The sequence below is a fragment of the Panthera pardus genome, unplaced genomic scaffold (assembly GCF_024362965.1).
Source record: "Panthera pardus isolate Hobbes unplaced genomic scaffold, ASM2436296v1 HiC_scaffold_8, whole genome shotgun sequence".
NCBI lineage: Eukaryota > Metazoa > Chordata > Mammalia > Carnivora > Felidae > Panthera > Panthera pardus.
In genome coordinates this window covers 80,649,716-80,670,988 of record NW_026527013.1, presented here as the reverse complement: position 1 = coordinate 80,670,988, position 21,273 = coordinate 80,649,716, and the positions used below count along the sequence as shown (strand labels likewise).

Sequence of the window (21,273 nt, the reverse complement as noted above, 5' to 3'; positions counted from 1 at the left end):
TTGGGTTAAAAATAACCCTTCTAAAATCCTACTACTGCACGAAATATTCTGACCTCCTACTACGGTGAATTCCACTACACGCTGCTTGAGGAAATATTTTCTCCCTTGTTTCAAATGTACTTGACATTTAATTCCATTGAGTGAGCTCTTACTTCTGTCATCTAAAGCAGAGATTAAAGAAGGAAATAATAAGCCTCAAGATTCACACCTTATTTTATTGGTAGGACACCTCCTGGTTAACCTTTCTATTGTAGATGAAGCTTTTCCCCAGAGCAATGACATCATGGTAAGAAAAGGAGAGGAAGGAGTGGGGGGAGGAGGCAGGAGAAGAGGGTTACAGGAGAGTTTTGTAATAAGAGAAAAAATTTATTAACAAAAGAGAAGAAAGAGAGATAGTGGAAGAGGTGAAGAAGTCAAGAGGGAGGAAATGAGAGAAAAAGTAGAGAAAGATGCACAGAAGGACAGAATATTGGACCATTAAACCCTAAAAAAAAATCAAATTATAACTTCATAACTCACAAATGCATGGATATATTAGAGATTCTGGCAAAGGTATGTCATCAGAGAAAAGATATATTTTGCCTGACTTTTCTCAGCTATTCATGATCTCGCTTGCTCACCGGCTCTTGAAAAGAAATGTAAGGTTTATGCTCTGTGTTACACTGGGTAAGTTTATGAGGTCATGTGTCTTGTAAGTGATCATCATGACCAAAAACATCCCCTGGAAATCCTTCAGCAGTGCTGTAGAGCCCCTGGTGTCTGTGGTCAGTTCTCCCCTTCACCCAGCACGGGCTTCCAGCCTTACTGCTTGTGGGCCTGCTGGACACTGAGCAAAGTGGATGTGCTTTTATCCAGTTTCCTTCCTGGTGACACCATTCATCAGTCTAACTTTTTTTTCTGATTTCCTGGAAACCGCTTACATTGTGATTCTCACAGTTGGCTACTAAATGGAGGCCTCTCTGCTTTTGTTATTTATGGGGGAATCAAGATACCAATGAACTGTGAGGTAGTTTTTCTATTTGCTTGACTTCTTTTCTCTTACGGGCTGTTTTAATCACTGAGCTCCAGCTGGAATAACTTACACCCCTCATCCTAAAACCTCAGTCTTTTTACATTCCTTGTTCACATAATTATTTTTCTCAAAGAAAATGAACTTTAATAGGCCAAATCACCCATGTTTTTGCTCTATTTCAGAATAACTGTTCCAATAAATTCGTATTTTCTTTTCTTTTAATGTTTATTTTGAAAAAGCAAGCATGAGTAGGGGTACAGGCAGAAAGAGAGGGAGAGAGAATCCTCACTGCCAGCACAGAGCCCGACTTGGGGCTCCATCTCATGAACCATGAAATCATGACCTGAGCCGAGATCAAGAGTCAGACACCCAACCAAATGAGCCATCCAGACGCCCCTTTAAATTAGTACTTTCAAGAGAATACCAGATGCAGCAGAGTTTGTGATCTCTGCTTCCCTGGTCATTCAGTATGATCTTTTAGAGATAAAAATGGAAATATTCTAGTCTCTTCTTGATTCAAGCAATTCTTAGCTCTAAGTTGAGGGGCTTTCTGTATGATAAACCAATGGACAGAGGTCTCCACGTACCAAAGGATCTGAGACAACTTCGTTTGTCTTTCTTCCTGATGTCTCATATCCCTGTTGGCATGACGACTTACTCATCTGAGATGTATCTTTTGAGGACTGACTCCTGTTCTTCCCTGATCTCTGCTGAAAAGGACATCTCTGCTATTGTTATTGTGCTGGAGGGGAAACATCTGTTGTCGTTGAGTTGCAATTTATCATCATGTTTTCTAACAGCCCCGAGTTTCCCACTAGAACATCAGAGCCCGGTGATATTACAGCTCCAAATGCCTTCTGTGATCTTCACAAAACAAGCATTAAAAGGATAATCTGTTAAGCAAAACAAGGATTCCTGCTTGACTTTGTAATTGCTTGGAGGATAAAGACACTTCTTAAGGAAACTTAAATCATTTTCCACAAATCATTCACTTTCTAGTTCCTTTAACTCTCTCTCTGAACTCTTGATAACTGCAAGCTATGAATCAGTAATGTCTCATGTTTCTTATTTTTTCTCATTGCTTTTATTATTATTGAATTTTTTAACTGAGGTAAATTCACACACAGTGAAATATACAGACCTCAAGTTTTGACAAGTGCACACATCTATGTAACCCACGCCCCTCAAGATACATATAACATATTCGTCACCCCCAGAAAGCTCCTCCCACCCTTCTGTCAATCCCCTATCCCAGAAACAATCACTGATCTAATTTCTAGCACTGTAGATAATTTGCCTATTCTAGATTTCATAGAAGTGGAACCATATAGTAAGAACTATTTTGGGTCTGGCTTCTTTCCTTCCACATAATATTTTTGAGATTTAACCATGTTGTTTCCACTATGAACAATTAATTCCTTTTTATTGCTGAATTTCCATTGTATGGATATATCACTGTTTGTTTTAACATTTTACTTATTTTTGAGAGAGAGAGACAGAGCGCGAGCAGGGGAGGGGCAGAGAGAGAGGGAGACACAGAATCAGAAGCAGGCTCCAGGCTCTGAGCTGTCAGCACAGAGCCCAATGCGGGGCTCAAACCCATGAAACGTGAGATTATGACCTGAGCTGAAGTTGGAGGCTTAACTGACTGAGCCACCCAAGGGCCCCTATATCATTGTTTATCCATTCTCCTGCTGATGGGTACCTGGAATGCTCCCAGTCCAGGGCTATTAGCTATGATTCTTCTTAATAAAAAAAAAAATCAAGACTGTACTCCATTCATTTGAAATACTGGCAGTATTTACATCATACTAAAATAGTTTAATTTATAAAAAGGAACTATGAAAGATGATGTACAAGTAGTAGATGCTTAAATGAAATGTTAATGAAATAAAGCATATTTATAGGTCTTTAATTTCTTCTAACTTTAGTTATATGCGGGTTTTCTTCCCGCCTCCTTGTTTTTAGGGGTTGGAGGGTTGCCTCTATGTGAGTAAGATACTACTATCTCTTTTATCCTAGTAATACAATCGTTTGAACACACTTGATATGACAATGGAGAGTTGTCAGCAGTGCTGACAGATGGGTGTTGCTCTCACCCCCTTGGGTTCAATGGCACATCTGAATTGATGAAGCTACTGTCGTGGTTCAGAGGTATACTTGCATGTGGTCCAACATCAGGGCAAAGTGGAAGTACAGAAGCCTCACTCTCGATAAGCCTGAGCTACCACTATATTCCAGTGAAGGGGTTTTGTTTTTCTCTTCATTTGTAACTTTACTTCTCAGCTCTCATTCAAACAAAGCACTCAGAAGTGACTGAGAGAGTAGAGGAAATACAGGGCTGCTTCCCTAGAGATATTTGGGGAAGAAAGAGCAGAAGGACTCTCTGCTCTGCATTGCAGGGAGGTGGAAGGACTCTAGCGGCATGATGGCAAACCAGAGCACAGCATCAAGGACATGCCCACAGCCCAGGTCCAGAAGCAGCAGAGCAGTCTCCACACCCTCATGCAGGGCTCAAAACAGAACCATGCCCTGAAGGAATGGCTGGGACAAGTGCAAACTGTCTGTGTGGACCAGCCACCAAAGACTAGATGAGACAGGAAGGCTCCCTGGGTACCTGCAGGAATAGATGACTTGGAGACCAGAGGTACATCCTCAGACCACCCCTGCTTTTGCACCAATTAAGTCCTCTGAAACTTAGTCACAACATCAGAAAAATGGGAGAGGGCTAGCCAAAGGCGACTGAAATTAAGTTTTAGCCACTGGGAGAAGGAGGACAATAAAAAGAAATTAAGTTGGGTTATGAAAGAACAACAAAAAGTTTTATTCCTCCGATACCCCAGTCTGTGGCCAGAATTTATAACTGCAATGCTTGTGTAAACATAAACAATTTCTGAAAGGACTGGCAAAAACCATTAACAGTTGCTGCTTCTGTTGGAAGGGAATACAGCTATAGTGTGGGAGGAAGGTTTACTTTTAATTTTAAATATTTTTTTAATATTTTTGGACTTTTTGCCAAGTACCTTTATTAATTTTGAAATGAAACTTAGTATTTAAACTAAGTAGACAGGCAGGACATTCAGTACTGAATTGATATTAAAAAAGTTTCTTGGGGGGCACCTGGGTGGCTCAGTTGGTTAAGCGGTCGACTTCAGCTCAGGTCATGATCTCATGGTACGTGGGTTCGAGCCCCGCGTCGGGCTCTGTGCTGACAGCTCACAGCCTGGAGCCTGTTTCAGATTCTGTGTCTCCCTCTCTTTGACCCTCCCCCATTCATGCTCTGTCTCTCTCTGTCTCAGAAATAAGTAAACGTTAAAAAAATTTCTTAAAAAAAGTTTCTTGGTTCTATCACAACTGCTCTCCAACACTTGGAAGAGTAACTGGGCTGTTATGTTCATTCATAACAATAGTCACAGTGTTTTATGTTCCTTGTCTTTTATGTACAGTAATTTGTACATGAGATAATAAATGTGAGTATCACAAACTACAGGTAATAGAATGAAAACAATTGGGATTTTATTAAATGAAGTTAATGGAAGCAAAGGAGTTGTGAGTGATTGGTTTTGAACCTGATCTCTCTCTCGATCATTACACAGACATAACTAGTTTCTTAACTTTTCCTTCAGCTTGTCCTTAAAAATTACAAATTGAATACTGCACACAATGATTTCCAAACCCCATGGAAGAACATAATTACACAAGCAGTACATTTTTCCCTAGTGGCAAATTATTTGGTGATGTATGTAGTCATGGGAATTTGGCCAGAAGCAGCACAGAGGACACCCTGCGGTATGTATGTGGCGATGTACAGCAGAGACACAGAGTTACGGACTTGGCAGTAAGGTTTTCTCCTTCCTACACTGTCACAGAGTTGCCCAGGGATTCCTAATTCTGTGGGGTGGAGAGAATTAAAGACAAGATCATAAAGAACAAAACTCACATTGCCAATATTGTGAGAAAACAGATTTCAGGACAGTGAAAACTGCCTTTATAAAGTTCCAAAAGCACGTAGGGCATTGTTACTATACTGGACATATTTCACTGGGATGTCCAATTTTATTGAGTGCTAGTTTCTTCCTTTAGGGAATTTGTGTCTATTTTTTTTTAATTTTTTTTAATGTTTATTTATTTTTGAGACAGAGAGAGACAGAGCATGAATGGGGGAGGGTCAGACAGAGAGGGAGACACAGAATCTGAAGCAGGCTCCAGGCTCTGAGCTGTCAGCACAGAGCCCGACGCAGGGCTCGAACTCATGGACCGTGAGATCATGACCTGAGCGAAGTCGGACACTTAACCGACTGAGCCACCCAGGCGCCCAAATTTATGTCTATTTTTAAGGATTTTGAGACAGCTAATATCCTCTTTTTTCCCCATTCCCTATGATTCCACTAAAATATATTATCATTAATATATGTTCCATATATTATATAATACAGAAATATTTACTCTGATGTGTTTTTTTTCATCCAAATGCAATAATGGAATACATGAGGACTTGGTTGAAGTCCTTCAATTGGTTGAAGATTTTAAAAATAATAATGACTTGGGGTCATATCTGGGCTTAGAGGAGACAAGGAGAACAATGTGCAAATATATCACAGGAGGAAGAAAGGGAAGGAGGGAAGGAGGGACAAAAAGAGGGAGAGAGAAGAAGGAAAGTAGGGGAAGAGGGCAGGGGAGGTGGTAGAGAGAGAGGGAGGGAAAGAGAGAAGAGTAGGGAAAGAAAGAGAGAAGAAGGGAAGAAGGGAAGGCACTAACTTGTACTGAGCACCTACAATACTAGACATGGTGCCAGATCTTTTCCAGCTCATCAAACTTTAAAACAATGTTGTAAAAACAGTATTCGTCTCACTTTTTACTGACAAAGAAACAGGCTCTTAGCCGTAAAGGAAGCTTTTCGCTTTTCTCAAGGTACCCACCCAGCTGGCCAGTGATGAGCTCAAGAGTCAAACTGGACTGGCCTGACCTCAGAACCTCTGCCACCTTTTGCTGAACAAAGTCCTCTCTCAAATGATGAGAGGTTCATAGTTGGGGCTTTTTTAACCTTAAAGAGGCTACATGAAGGAGACTGTGGGCAATAAGAGATAAAGTAAAATTACTCTGAAATATATTTCATAGAAAACAGAAGTACGTGGCTTTTTAAAGTTAACAAAAAATTTTTTTAAGTGGGAGAAACCGTAAGTTAAGTGAAAGGGACACAAAATCCATAACTTGGGTCAAGAAAGCATATATCAGATCAGTCATGAAAATGGGTGACGCAAAATCAATCATGTTTTATTGATTTCAAAACAACAGAATTTGAACCCCATAAAAGTCACATTTTGTATCTATCAAGAAAACTCACTGAAGACAATGAATTAGCTTGACAGAAATAAACTTCCCTTGAAAGAAACAAATCATCTGACAACATCTATATTAATAGAATATAAAAACCCCTAATGTCAAGAGGAGTAGAGAGTTTTTCCTGGGCACAAGCAGTGCTTAGAGAGTTTCTTTGGCCTTTTCTTAGTAAAGATTTTCAATTTGCTTTAAGAAATTTGTATTTAGGATATGTTCCCAGGGAAGTGAAATTTTATTGATAAACTATTTCTTAGGTGGCATATAAATTATGAGACTTTATGATTCTGGCTACTCCGATTTTTATTATATACTATCTAGATCAATATTTCTTTCTAGAAAAGGCACAAAAAGTTCCTCCGTCTAGTATTTAAGCACCAGCACTCTCCATCTATATAACATCTTCAATGCTCAGTTCTAGGGCCACTTTCTCTAAGAAAATCCCATCAGAGCCATCTTTCTTGTTCTGGAACTACAATACATGTTATTTGTACCCCTTCTGTTAGAATTAAGAATTTCTATCCTGGATTAGGAGGGTTTTAAAAATATGCATTTTGTATATCCTCTACTAAACTATAAGCTATTTGAGAGAAGGACGATATCCCTTTTAAATTTACTGTATAAATAAAATGATTATTGCCTAATATTCATTGAACAGTGAAAATAAAGAAAAACAGAAATGAATATCATATACTGACATCTGAGGATGGAGTTCTAGTCTGTTTTTAATTTTTAAATTTGAATATAATTGGCATACAATGTTACATTAATTTCAGGTGTACAACATAGTGTTGCAACTTCTATATATGTTCTGATCCAATCACCACAAGCATAACTACCAGCTGTCACCATACATGCTATTATTACAGGATCATTGACAATATTCCCTATGCTGTGCCTTTTATGCCCATTCCATAACTGGAAGTCTGTATACTCCAGTCCCCTTTACCCATTTTGTTCATTCCCCCCTCCCTCTGGCAACCATCAGTTTGTTCTCTGTATTTAGGGTTTGATTCTGATATTTATTTGTTTAGGATTTGTTTATTCATGTGTTTTATTTTTTAGATTCCACAAATGTGTGACATCACATGGTACTTTTATTTCTCAATCTGACTTATTTCCCTTAGCATAATACCTTCTAGCTCCAACCAGGTTGTTGCAAATGGCCAGATCTCATCCTTTTTTATGGTTGCACAACATTCCAAAGACACACCTTCCTTATCCCTTCACCTATTAATAGACACTTAGTTACTTCTATATCTTGTTTATTATAAATAATACTGCAATAAACATGGTGCACATATCTTTTTGAATTAGTGTTTTTCATTTATTTCTAGTCTTGAGCATTGTTTGAATTTTGGTCGCAACTTGAAAGTTTACTTACATTAGAGCTTCAAATTTACCTTGAGCTTTTGGTTGTGTATATAAAAACATTTAATGTCACAGAACATCCACATTCAGATATTCTCTAAAATGACACAGATTGATGGTAGGTCTGGGTCGACAGACCTATTTCCCCAGTCACCAAAAATACAACAAATTCATGCATCCGTTGATGTATTCGACAGGTTTAAAAAAAATTTTTTTTAACATTTATTCACATTTGAGAGACAGAAAGAGACAGAACACAAGCAGGGGAGGGTCAGAGAGAGAGGGAGACACAGAATCCGAAGCAGGCTCCAGGGTCCAAGCTGTCAGCACGGAGCCCAACACAGGCCTCAAACCCACAAACCGTGAGATCATGACCTAAGCTGAAGTCGGATGCTTAACTGACTGAGCCCACTGGTGCCCCTCTATTCAACAAGTTTTTGATGAATGGGTTTGATTCATTATTTCTTTGCCCTCAAAAATCCCATGGAGTTGAACCTAAGCTGCCTTCAGAGGAGAGACTAGGGTGTAAATAATGAGGCAGTCCAATGACTTAGAAGTTATTTATAAGTGTGACTCAAATAACCTCTCATTTCAGATAAACCATTTCTCTTCTTTTCCTCAGCATAAATGCAATTATTAGACACACTAAAGCATAATGTTTTCTACATAAAGAACTTGTACACCTGAAAAAAAATCTAAACATATGCATGGCTTTGAGATGCCACGTAGATTCAGTTTTTAAAGAAGTCGAGAAATAGACATGCAGCCTACATTAAGCCCAGTTTCCTGGTTGAACAACTCACAACTTTTATTCATCCCTTAGTGCTCGAAGAGTAATTTAACGTTATAGAACTGCTCCAAGGGAGCAATCAGCATCATTTTTTTTTTTTTGCATAACACAAACAAACCAAAGTGAAGCATATTCCTGTAACTTACCATATATTTGGATTCAACTCTAGTCGGTGATAGGAGTCAAAGTCATCTCGTAGGATAACGCTGTCGCTATGTACTTCAGCTAAAAGAAAAATAAAGTATTTAGGAAAAAATTATACTAAACAATAGACTTAGCTACACAAAAGGGTCAATGTACTGCCTTTATGAGGAATAACAATATTTTATTTATTTACTTATTTTGGAATAAAAATATTTTAAATTAAAACTGAATTTTAAATGAGCAGTTGATTATATATTTGGCCCCTAAACTACTAAGGGACAAGTGTAAAGGCTCGATGGTTAGGCACCTACAAGTCTGGAAACCACAGTCCCCAAAGAGAAACCCTACCAAATTGTTACCAGGCAGAAAAGGCAGGAAGGCCAAGGTCAGTACTAACCTATGAAGACAGGTCACACAAGACTTGTCTCTCATAGCTCAATATGCCCAGAAAGGTTCAGTGTTAACTCACTTTAATAGAAGCAGATGGACCATTCTGGCTATTCATTGTCAGCTAATGTTGCTGGTATTTACTAACCCATTTCTTCATCTCTTTCTTACTATCCCTCTTCCCCTGCCTTGTTTTCCCTAGTTCTGCATATTCACTCATATTTTATTCAATGTGTTGCAAAGTGTTAACATTTTTCCCCCTCAGAGCTGCATAGGAGAATTTATCTACGTTAAGTAAAAGTCCTAAATAAAGTCATGTTAAAAGTCAGGAGGCATATGAGGGAGCCACCCACAGTTTAAAATAAATTATCATTACACTTGAGATTGTATTAAATATCTATTTTTAAGTTTTCAAACAACTTTGGGCATACCAAGAGCAAAGAGTATTTTCGTAAGCCATAGAATTTGTGATTTTTCCACTGAATAGAAGGTGGATAAGTAAAAAAAAAAAATCACGGCTCGCTTTTAAGGCTGTGGGAGAAATGAAAATTCTTTCTACTCAAGTTGTAAAAAATGAATTTCATGGTCAAAAACCCTCTCATCCCATTCCCCTGGTTTGCTTGGGAAGTTTCTTTTGGCTCATATAAATTCTCTGGGCCTGTATGATTCTGTTTGAACTAGTTTACACATGCTTTTTGGAAAAATTAAAATCACAGGATCTGATTAACAAAAAAATAACCAATTTTTTTCTACTTTTTTTCAAAGGTGATATTTTATTTTTTTGGCTCACTTGAATAACACAAATAATTCATCGATCCAGTGGGTAATTAAAATCACTTCCAAATATCTTTGGTGACACTGCCACCCACGGCCCTCTTCGCTCTCTTTATTCCAGGTATGCCAGCAGGTAAGCACGTAACGAAGTCCAGGAAACCAGTGAATCAGCATGTATTAAGAGCAACGGCTGCTCAAACTCAGAAGCCTTAGGCAGGACAACAGGGAGAATATGGATTTACACAGGGAGAAAGCTGTGATGTATTCTGCGTGTGGGAGTGATTTAATGATTCCTCTGAGCGATTAGATGCAGTGCCTGAAATGCCTACAGGGTGCAGCTCTCCCAAATACCTAACCTGGCCCAGAAGAGGCTGGGCCACTGCGGGTCACCAGCCTGCCTTGGCTGCCAGAAGGCATGCTTCTAAGCACTTGTTTGAGTTAGTCTGCCAAAGAAGAGGAGCCCCAAGCTGTAGCATTACATAAAAGTAGAGCTTCTCAAGGAAGATTTTCCAAAGAGAAAAATAAATTAATTGGGTTTGTAGGTTGAAAGGAAAAGCCCAAGAGACAAACAACTGACCCATCTGCAAGTCCCACCATGAGAGACATCTGAAAAGGCTGGAGCCGGCCAGGATGATTTATTTTCATTCTTATTAAATAGTGTAGCGTTGGAAATCGCTTTTAAAATAAACCCTCACTAACACAAATGAGAAATTGAACTCTTAAAAGACCATTTGTTTTCTATAGAATGTTTTACAGAGGCATGGGTAAGCCTCAATGGTTATTTGTTCATGTGTTTACTTCTTTCCAAACACTATTATATCATTGACTGTACACCTTTACAAACAGAAATTCATTCAATCATAACAACCCAAGGAGGTAGGTACTATTATTTCCTCTATTTTGCAGATGAGGAAACTGAGGCACAGAGAGGCTAAGTAACTTACTCAACATACATGGCCAGCAAGCAGAGAAGGTGAGATAAACCCAGGAAGTGGTTCCAGAAACTATTCTTAGCAACTACAAACCTTGCCTTGCATGGCACTATGGAAAGATCATGAGAAAAATGAGAGGTAGTAACTTTATATGATGCCATTAAACAAAGCTTATGGTTATTTGAACAACTTCATTTCAATTTTGAAAGAAATGACCAAACTCTCTTTTTACAACCCAGTACTAGTCTGAACAGTTACCTCAAATCTGAAATGACCTCCATGCCTCCACACTCCTAGCTCCTTGCCCACCAACCCTATGCTCTACTATTTATGATGGGTAGGAGTTCTGGGGAAAATTTGGCATTAAAATCCTTGATCAAAAGATCAGGCTCATACAGAGAAAGAGAGATACCATATGTTTTCATTCTTATATGGATCCTGAGAAACTTAACAGAAACCTACGGGGGAGGGGAAGGAAAAAAAAAAAAAGAGGTTAGAAGGGGAGAGAGCCAAAGCATAAGAGACTCTTAAAAACTGAGAACAAACTGAGGGTTGATGGGGGGTGGGAGGGAGGGGAGGGTAGGTGATGGGCATTGAAGAGGGCATCTTTTGGGATGAGCACTGGGTGTTGTATGGAAACCAATTTGACAATAAATTTCATATATTAAAAAAATAAAAAATAATAAAAAATAAAAGATCAGGCTCAACAGAATCACAAGGATGGATGTACTAACAGGTTTAAAAGTCCTTCCACTGGCCCCAAGTGGGCACCATGATTGCCTCCTTGGTGAGGTCCTGTGTTCGAGCATAATATGAACCTGAGACTGATTTCAGTCAATGATCAGTGAATCAGAGAGGGCAGGAAGTTTCCTCACCTCTATATCATCTGCCTACACAGTGAGAGGATTGAAACAAGCCTATCTAAGTACTAAGGTTAGTGACACTGGGGTCTTAAGCACTTACCTAGATGTGGGTGCATCGTGGCTTCTGTTGGAGCTGGACCAAGAGAGAAAAAGGGAAAGATGATTGATTAGCAACAAAAACAAAATCAGTAATAATCAAATACAATTATAAAACTTAGGTAACACTAAAGAAATTAAATGACTAGAACCTTTTTGGAAGAGTAAGAAAAAAAAATGCCAGTAAACATCTTAAAGTAAAACATCCAACTTTCTACGTAGTTATTCTATTTAAAAGTAACTCCTAAACTGAAGAGTAGAACCCCTTACATTCAGGATAGTTGAGTGTATCCCTCAAACACATCAGCCTCAGGTATCCCTCAAAACACATAATATAAATGTGACATGATAGTTAATGGATATGCTAAAACTCTTCCTGAGCACCCAGTACCTCTCAGGGGCTATTATGGGTGTTAGGGAAAGAGAAAATAGTGCCACTCTTGCTTTCAAAAGAGCTCATTACCATCTGCTAACTAGAATATAGTGCAGTAAGTGCTATGGCAGACAAGGAAGGGATACTGGTTCCAGGCTGAACAGTAAAAGGGTTGTCGGGAGAGGTTTTCCAGAGAAGATGATTTCTCTGCTAGGTTTTGAAAGATGAGCAGAAGGAATGTAGGTGGTGGTAGAGGAGGGGGGAGCTGCTTCTTTCTGGAGTAAAAGTGAAAAGGCATAGAGAAGCAAAAGAGAATGGCTTTGGGGAAGAACCACAACAGTTTCAGCATGACTGGATGAAAGTGTTAAGAGGAGAGAGTAAAAATGGTGATGCTGGGAAAATAGGGAGGACAAGATCATGGAAGTGAATGCTGGGGAATTTGGACTTTACCACGAGAGCTTGACAATCTTCTGAACATTTATGAGCAAAGGAATGGATGTTCAAAATATGCATTTTAAGAAAGGGCACTCCACAAATAAGGGACATAATATTGGAATATTAATATTCCATGTTAAATAAAATAGGTCATTAAAATTCATCTATTTTTTTAAGTGTGGCTACTAGAATACTGAAAATTATACATGTGGCTTGCATTATACCTCTACTGGACGGGGCTGAACAACAGCTAGGAGACAGATCAGCGCTGGATATCAATTAAGGAATCATTGTTACACAGGAGGTGGTGGAGTCATGGAAGATGACCATGTCATTCAGAGAGAATGCAGGACATAGAAAAAGAAGTGAAATGAAGTGGTAAACACGCATTTAAGGGACTGGTAGAAGACGAGCTAGCAAAGGAGACTGAGAAAGAGTTCATTTCATTATGGGAATAAGGAAATGAGAGAGTTTTAAGAGAAAAGAGGGTTAAATGAAAGACCAAAATAATCCTAATAAAGATGATATCTATTGAGAACATACTGTTATCACAGCACTGTTAAGCAGAGTCTATAGATGAACCCAGGAAATTTGGCTTCAGAGGCCACACTTGTAACTACTGTGCAGACTGTTCTTTCAAGAAAGTCCACTGCAAAGACAAGAGATGAGATTTTGTAGCACCTAACGAGGATCAAGGACCAAAGAAATTTTTTTGTTGTTGTTTGCTTCATTTCTTAAGATATCATAATTGTTGAACATGACTATATCAGCTATTTTACAAAAGGGGCTCTCTGCGTTCACAGAATAAATTGTGAAGAAGAGGAGGAAAATAATACTGATATCTATATAGTATTTAACTTCAAAGAAAACTGGGAAATAAGTTAATTAAATCAAATGTAAAATTTAGGGCAAGTATCAAGTAAAAATACTTACTGTTTAAATATGTATAACAAAATATCTGCAGAGACATCAGGACCTACTTGATTTTAAATGAGGCCTGGACCCAATAAAAAGATTAAGTTATAAAATGCTTTACTCTACCTTAATCTAAGGAGTCTATCCAAATTGGTATCTACCTTTTCTACATGACTTTGGCACATGGCATCTTATACTGAACCACCCACAACATAATCATCAGGGGAGGCCAATTAGAAAAGACTCAGGGAATCAGAATCTTTGGGAATGGAGGCTTAGAATTTGCTTTTGTTGTGTTTTTGTTTTTGTTTTTAGTGATGGAACAAGAGAGGAATTTATTTCAGTGAGGCCAACACCAGGAAGACAGCAGACTAATGTCTCAAAGACTGTCTCTAGAATCTGTATTTTTGAAAACCTTTCCTGGTGATTCTCATAAAAAGCCAAATTTAAAAACTATTGGTCTTAATCATATAGTCCAGCCCTTATTTTTACAGCATGCAGAACTATTCTTTGTATTAAGTATATATCTTTTCTCCCAAGAGGAAATAAGTTCCTCAAAGGCAGAAAATATGGCCACCCAACACACCAGCCTAAACTGCTAATCAGTTCCCAATAAATGCTGAATTAAACTGAAAGATACTTCTTAATTGTAATATATTTTATGATATTTTGGAAAATGAATAATTGAAGATCCAAACCTTTGAAAACATGCCAAGATATACTCATAACATTGTCAGAAAGTCCTTTAGTATAACAGTCTGGGTAGTTTAAACACCCAATAAATACCACCTAAATTTAATTTAATTCAACAAATTTAAATCATGTTTTAAATCACTAGTTAGGAAAAATCAATTCAATATTTTTAACAAAATCCACTGAGATAACTAAACGTTATTTCCTCAGAAAGAGAAACATGTACGCATTAAACTTGATGGAAAGAAATGTACAAATTTCCTTGAAAAATATTCATACACGTATGGGGTAAATATGGTCCAAAATCTAGGAAAGTACTGGGCCTGGGAAGCTTATTTTAATCATCTCTCAGTAAGTGACTATATCAATCTATTTTTTATGTAATTTAACAAAATTTCTAAGCCTGTAGGAAGTTCAACCTCTGTTCCACATTTATTAGGGGTAAATGTACCACAGAAAAATTAGAATAAGTAGCCTAAAGAAGTATAATACAGTTTAACATTATTTATTACACTCCCACTTGGATAGTACCTGCTTTTTGCCTCATACTCTTAACATGGATGAATTATGTGAATTTGGCATAAAGGTCTTTACTCTTTCCTTTATTAAATATAAAACACATGCATTAGAGAGTCCTAATTTGTCAGCCTTTCAGTGCTTGCCCAGTACCATATCTTCAACTAAGTATGCCTTTCCTGCTCCTCTGCCATTGAACTAGTTCTGACTCATTTTTCTAGATTGCTTAAATGTTTTTATCTTAACATTTTGTTGGTCTATTACTGATTCTCTGCCTCCCCAAGGACCTTTGATTGTTCCCACCCTACCACTCCCACCTTGGTCCAACTTCCCAGCTCCTATGACCCAAAATCTCAGGACCAACTCTAGCTACCACCTAAAGTTGCCAAATGGCTTAGACTTGGAAGTTTTGTTCTGAGAGAGAACAAAAATGTTTCTAAAGAGGTAGGTTTTGGCTTTGGAGAAAACAGGACAGAACATGTCTTTAACAGAAGTATAAAAGACATCTCAGTTCCTTCCAGTTATCTCTCCATCAGGATAAGAACACCAGGTCAGACAATCAGCCACAGGTACATACAGGGAAGGATGCATGGATAATGAATTAGAGACAGAGAAAGATGGCTGGAATAGTTTTGTACCCAAAGAGATCACTGAGGAGGCACTTCATAATATGGTCCCAATTTGGCTTCATTGGTGAATCCCATGAGACTATATGTAAAGGCTGGACAGAACTTCAAGCTATGAGAACGCACTTACTGTCCTAACATGAAACTTAACAAATTTGGATATCCCTAGATTCACAAAAGTGATTAGTTGTACATCCTATGCTGCAGAAAAAATTCACTTCTGAGAAAAAGACCAAAAGTTTACTTTAGTTTATACAAACATGTGATTACTAATTAAATTGCTTATCTTCCCATAAATTTGGGGGCAATTCAGCTTAATATGAAGTTTCTACCAATTATTTGTAAACTCTTATAAACAGTGCAATGGCTAGAGGCCAAACTTTCAGTGGTGTTTTTTAGAATTAAAGTACAATGATCATGGGATACCACATCTGCAGTTGGATTTTATAGATCACTCCAAGGAGATCTATGAGCATTGGCAATGGATAAATAAACCCAACTTATAATTCCAAAAATTTACTAATTCGTTACTGATCCTAGGCAAGGTGACAACACTATCTGTGTTAACAGAGGATAAATGCGTAAATGAATTTGTGTTTCACTGAACTTGATGTCATTCAAAATAATCACACATCTCTGAAATCTTTACCCACAAACTTAATGTCATTTAGACCTACAAAAATTATAGAAACTACATCCTCTTTAAAGCTTGATCAGGTTCAAGTAATTGTACTGAATTGGAAATTGGACTTAAGTTGTATCTTGATAACATCAAGAGTATGCCAAATGTCATCAAAATGAATCAACTTAGTCAAAACCACAGATAAAATTTGAAATGCTAAACAGCCTACTTAAAATGAAGTTCCTACTTTGCTTAAAAGAACAAAGTAAAAACAAGCCAACAAAATGTAAGAACCATGACAGAATCTCACTAAAGTCTCCATGTTCTCTTAAAAGTCAGTTTTCAGCAAAGGATTAAGAATGAAGGTATGGCTCCCATTTACAATAGCACCAAAAACCAAAAGATAGCTAGGAACAAACTTAACCAAAGAGGTAACAGATCTGTACGTTGAAAACTATAGAACACTTATGAGAGAAATGGAAAAACATTCTATGCTCATGGATTGGAAGAACAAATATTGTTGAAATGTCTGTACTACTCAAAGCAATCTACACATTCAATGAAATCCCTATAAAATAACACCAACATTTTCCACAGATTTAGAATAAACAATTCTAAAATCTGTATGGTCCTAGAAAAGACCCAGAATAGCCAAAGTAATGTTGAAAACAACCAAAAAAATAACAACAACAAAAGAAACAATGCTGGAGGCATCACAATTACAGACTTCAAGCTGTATTAGAAAGCTGTAATCATCAAGACAGTATGGTGCTGGCAGAAAAACAGACACATAGATCAATGGAACAGAATAGAGAACCCAGAAATGGACCCACAAATATATGGCCAACTAATCTTTGACAAAGCAGGAAAAAATATCCAATGGAAATAAGATGGTCTCTTCAACACATGGTGTTGGGAGAACTGGACAGTGACATGCATAATGATGAAACTGTACCACTTTCTTATAGCATACACAAAAATAAATTCAAAATGGATGAAAGACCAAAAAATAAGACAGGAAACCATCAAAATACTACAGAAGAAAGCAGGCAGCAACCTCTTTGACCTCAGCTGGAGCAACTTTTTACTAAACATGTCTCTGGAGGCAAGGGGGAAAAAAACAAAAATGAACTTATTTGGATCTCATCAAGATAAAAAGTTTCTACACAGCAAAGGAAACAATCAACAAAACTAAAAGGCAACTGATGTAATGGGAAAAGATATTTGCAAATGACATATCAGATAAAGGGTTAATATCCAAAATCTATAAAATCTTACCAACTCAATACCCAAAACCAAAGAACCCAGTTAAGCAATGAGAAGAAGACATGAATAGACACTTTTCCAAAGAAGACATCCAGATGGCTAACAGACACATAAAAAAAAATGCTCAATGTCACTCATCATCAGGGCTACAAATCAAAACCACAATGAGATACCACCTTACACCTGTCAGAATGGCTAACATTAACAACTCAGGAAACAAGAGATGTTGGCAAGGATGCACTGTTGGTGGGAATGAAAACTGGTTCAGCCACTCTGGAAAACACTATGGAGGTTCCTCAAAAAGCTAAAAGTGGAATGACCCAGCAATTGCACTACTAGGTATTTATCCAAAGGATACAAAAATGCTGATTTTAAGGGGAACTTGCACCCCAATGTTTATAGCAGTACTATTGACAATAGCCAAATTATGGAAAGAGCCCAAATGTCCATTGACTGATAAACGGATAAAGAAGATGTGGTATATATACAATGGAATATTATTTGGCAACCAATAAGAATGAAATCTTACCATTTGCAACAACGTAGATGGAACTAGAGTATATCATGCTAAGTGAAATGAGTCAGAGAAAGACAAATATCATATGATTTCACTCATATGAAGAATTTAATAAACAAAACAGATGAACATAGGGGAAGGGAAAGAAAATAAGATAAAAACAGACAGGGAGGCAAACTATAAGTGACTCTTGAGTATAGAGAACAAACTGAGGGTTGCTCGAGGGGAGGTGGGTGGGTGGGGATGGGCTAAATGGTTGATGGGCATTAAGAAGGGCACTTGGGATGAGCCCTGGGTGTTATATGTAAGTAATGAATCCTTAAATTCTACTCCTGAAACCAATACTACACTATATGTTAACTAACTTGAATTTCAATTAAAACAACAACAACAACAACGAAGGATGGCATACTGTTGCATGTTTTTACCTGAAAAAAAAGCCAAGCACCTTTAAAATTAAAAAAAATAAATAAATATTTACTTATTTTTGGGAGACAGAGAGAGTACAAGTGGGGGAGGGGCAGAGAGAGAGAGGGAGACACAGAATCTGAAGCAGGCTCCAGGTTCCAAGCTGTCAGCACAAAGCCCAACGCGGGGCTCGAACCCACGAAGCATGGGATCATGACCTAGGCTGAAGTCAGATGCTTAACCAACTGAGCCACCCAGGTACCCCTAAAATTTTTCAATTATCAACACAAGTTGGTAGCAATTTTACCAGGAATAAATGAAAACCTATGTAATTTTGTTAGACCAATATCCCAAGAGCTGGTAAACAAGAAAAAACAAAACAAAACAGTAAACTGTTAAAAACTTAAAAAAAAAAAAAAGTAGAAAAAATGTGTACTGACACTTACTTAGTTGAGTAAATGGAAAAAAGCACTTAGGCCATTTTGTTTACACATCTGTGTGTTGGTACTGTTTCTAGTCACAAGATTTGCATGTCCCTTCCTAAGGAATATATTTGGGGGCGGGGGGTTAAAGATTTTTAATAGCTCATTATTTTCCACTCACAGTGAGTTAATCTGACCTCCATTATGATATGAAAACAACTACTTATCAATCCCTTTCCAAACATTTAAATACAACTGATGTTAAATATCTATCTATTGCTTGGCATAGAGAGTTACTCTGTGAACATTATTTTTCTTTTGCTAAACCCATTTTCTCTATCATCTCAAATTATTTAGAGCATCTCACAGACTGTAATGATTTGTCTTAGGACACGGGTAAGAGAGCAGTAGCTGAGCTATGCTGATGGAAATGGAAGATCAGAAAGTTTTGATACACTCAAACAGGCAGCAAACACCTTTAATTCCAGCGTGTATGATTTCATTTGGATCTTGGACCTCACAATCATGCTTTTCTTAATGCCATCCCAGAGCTTAAATCTTTGGGTGTTTTTAGTGAATATTCTAAACATAGATCATTATATGGTTTCTCAATATAAATCGAAGCAAAAAGTCTTTGATTTAATGAATTGAATAAATGAATTCAATTTATTCAAGAGACAAATTTCATGCTGAAAGTAAAGAAAAGCTTCATTTATTTAGAAAGCATTTCCGCATTTATGCTTTTTCAAAAACGGCACCCACCAGCATCTCCTGAGATCACAGCAGCCTAGAAGAGGTACTTTAGAAAGAAATGAGGTCATGTTTAACTCCCCCAAAGGTTGTTCTTTGGACAAGTGTTTATCTTGCAAGTCACTTGTTTTGAAAGGAAACTTTTAAGTAATCATGTTACTCTAAAATATATTTCTATTTCTAAAATATATTTCAATTTTTTCAACAAATAATTCAGTACAAAGATTTCAATATGCTGAGCAGAAAAAGGAAGGGTTGTCTAAAAACGAATTGAGGGAGTGGTTAATGATCTTTGTGTTAATATTATTGATTACTTAAAAAAAAGCATTTGAGTCAGGCAAGCAGTATATATATGATGACAGGAACTTCTTACAAATAAAGGTATTATGTTATGGGAACCATATCTCCGGATCATTTTAGAATTCAAAGGCCCTAGGTAGTTTTGCCTCAGGTATCTCTTCACCTAATTTGAAATTCAAATGTATGAAATTTCCAAAGCTAAATATGACAAATTAGACACGGTCTGTGAAGTTACCATTTAATGAGCTATGAACCTAGACTTTCATCTCCCCAGGAATAATTTCTTTATTACTTTTGTATTTTATTGCAATAAAGAACCATTTGACCTTCAAGTATGATAATTAAGCTTCCAAAAATGTTATAAATTCAGAGTGAAAATAGTTCTCTCTGTGTTCAGGAATATACTTATGATCAGTATAAAAGATTCCTTAATATTTAAAGACAGCTAAATTATGCACAGAACCAGCAATATTAGGAGGTATTTTTCTCTTCCCTTCCCCCCCATTTCCCATCTCAATTAGATTTGTGTCTCATAACAACTTATCATCTGTCATATTCTAAAACAAATGGAATAGGAGAAAAACTAAAATATATCTTTATAATCTGCAAATGGGGAAACAGAGAACTCTTTCAGGTGAGATTTATTCTACTATGAGCTGTCAATAATGAGATATTAAGTATAACACTTGCGATTCCTTGTCTTGCTTTTGCTCATGCCCTGACTTTTTCTGGGGGGAGAGAACCATATATTTCCCAAAACTTTGTCTATGATATGAATGGAAGTTTAAATGAAAAATCAGAATACAAAACAATATACCATCTGAACTGTTGATGAATAGTTTTGTTTTTTTTTTAAATCACTGTGTAATAATTTTTTAAAACATCTTGGACCTTTGAGAACTTGAGGAGATGAAGTTCACAGATGGGGCAGAGGAGAGAAAGTAGAGGTAAAAACTGACCCGTAGCCTGAGCACATATGACTTTTAAATAACAATCAGAGCTAGGAAGGAAAATCATTAGGATTAGCATTATAGGATCATCATACAAGTAGCAGCGGCAGCCGCCTTGTTGCTAATGTGAGCTGAACTTTGCTAGAGGTCTGCCAATATCTGCTCTCCTTTATTTTAACTGAACCGTGACCCCAGTTAGAGGTACATTTCACACTATCCCCTGCAGCTTCCCATGACAAAGGAATGAAACTCTGACCATAAGGAGTGAGCTGAAGTGACCTGGGTCATGCCTTCTAAATTTAGGAGCGGGCATGCTCCCCTGGCCCTTTACCCTTCCTATTGCTAGGACACGGTAAGCACTGGGGCAGCTAGCATGGCCCCCGGATGCGGAAGCTATGTGCCGGACACCACAGAGCCACTCCACCAGCCCCGGACCACCTGCCTCTGGCCTGATTTATGACAGAGAAATATACTTCTAACTGCTAAAGCTAGCATTCCCTCTGCATCTCACTCACAATTCTAAAGGTCAGAGTGGAAATGAAGGCTGCTAATACTGTGAGTTCATCTGGGTAGAGACTCTATCTTGTGTGTCTCTGCACCCTCTGCCCAGCACAACGTCGGGCATATAATTGCTCCAAAAATGTCAGTTTATTGGGTAGTGATAATACCACCATTACATTAACTATTGGGCGCTGATAACACCAGCAAGGCACTGTTGTTAGGAAATTCTAATGTTCTCTGTTCCCTCCTGTCTTGGTCATTTGTACCTCTGTT

The 21,273-nt window shown here is 37.6% G+C and overlaps 1 protein-coding gene across 3 annotated transcripts in view; it reads right to left on the bottom strand.

Annotated features, from left to right (window-relative positions):
• The window catches only part of RELN (reelin), a 525,148-nt gene that overhangs the window by 270,927 nt on the left and 232,948 nt on the right, over positions 1–21,273 (bottom strand). For all 3 annotated transcript variants that reach the window (XM_019451245.2, XM_019451247.2, XM_053898155.1), the window contains exons 5-6: positions 11,711–11,743; positions 8,657–8,735 (exon numbers count right to left, since the gene is read on the bottom strand). In XM_019451245.2, the coding sequence (XP_019306790.2) occupies positions 8,657–8,735; positions 11,711–11,743 (112 nt within the window). The remainder of the gene's footprint in view (positions 1–8,656; positions 8,736–11,710; positions 11,744–21,273) is intronic.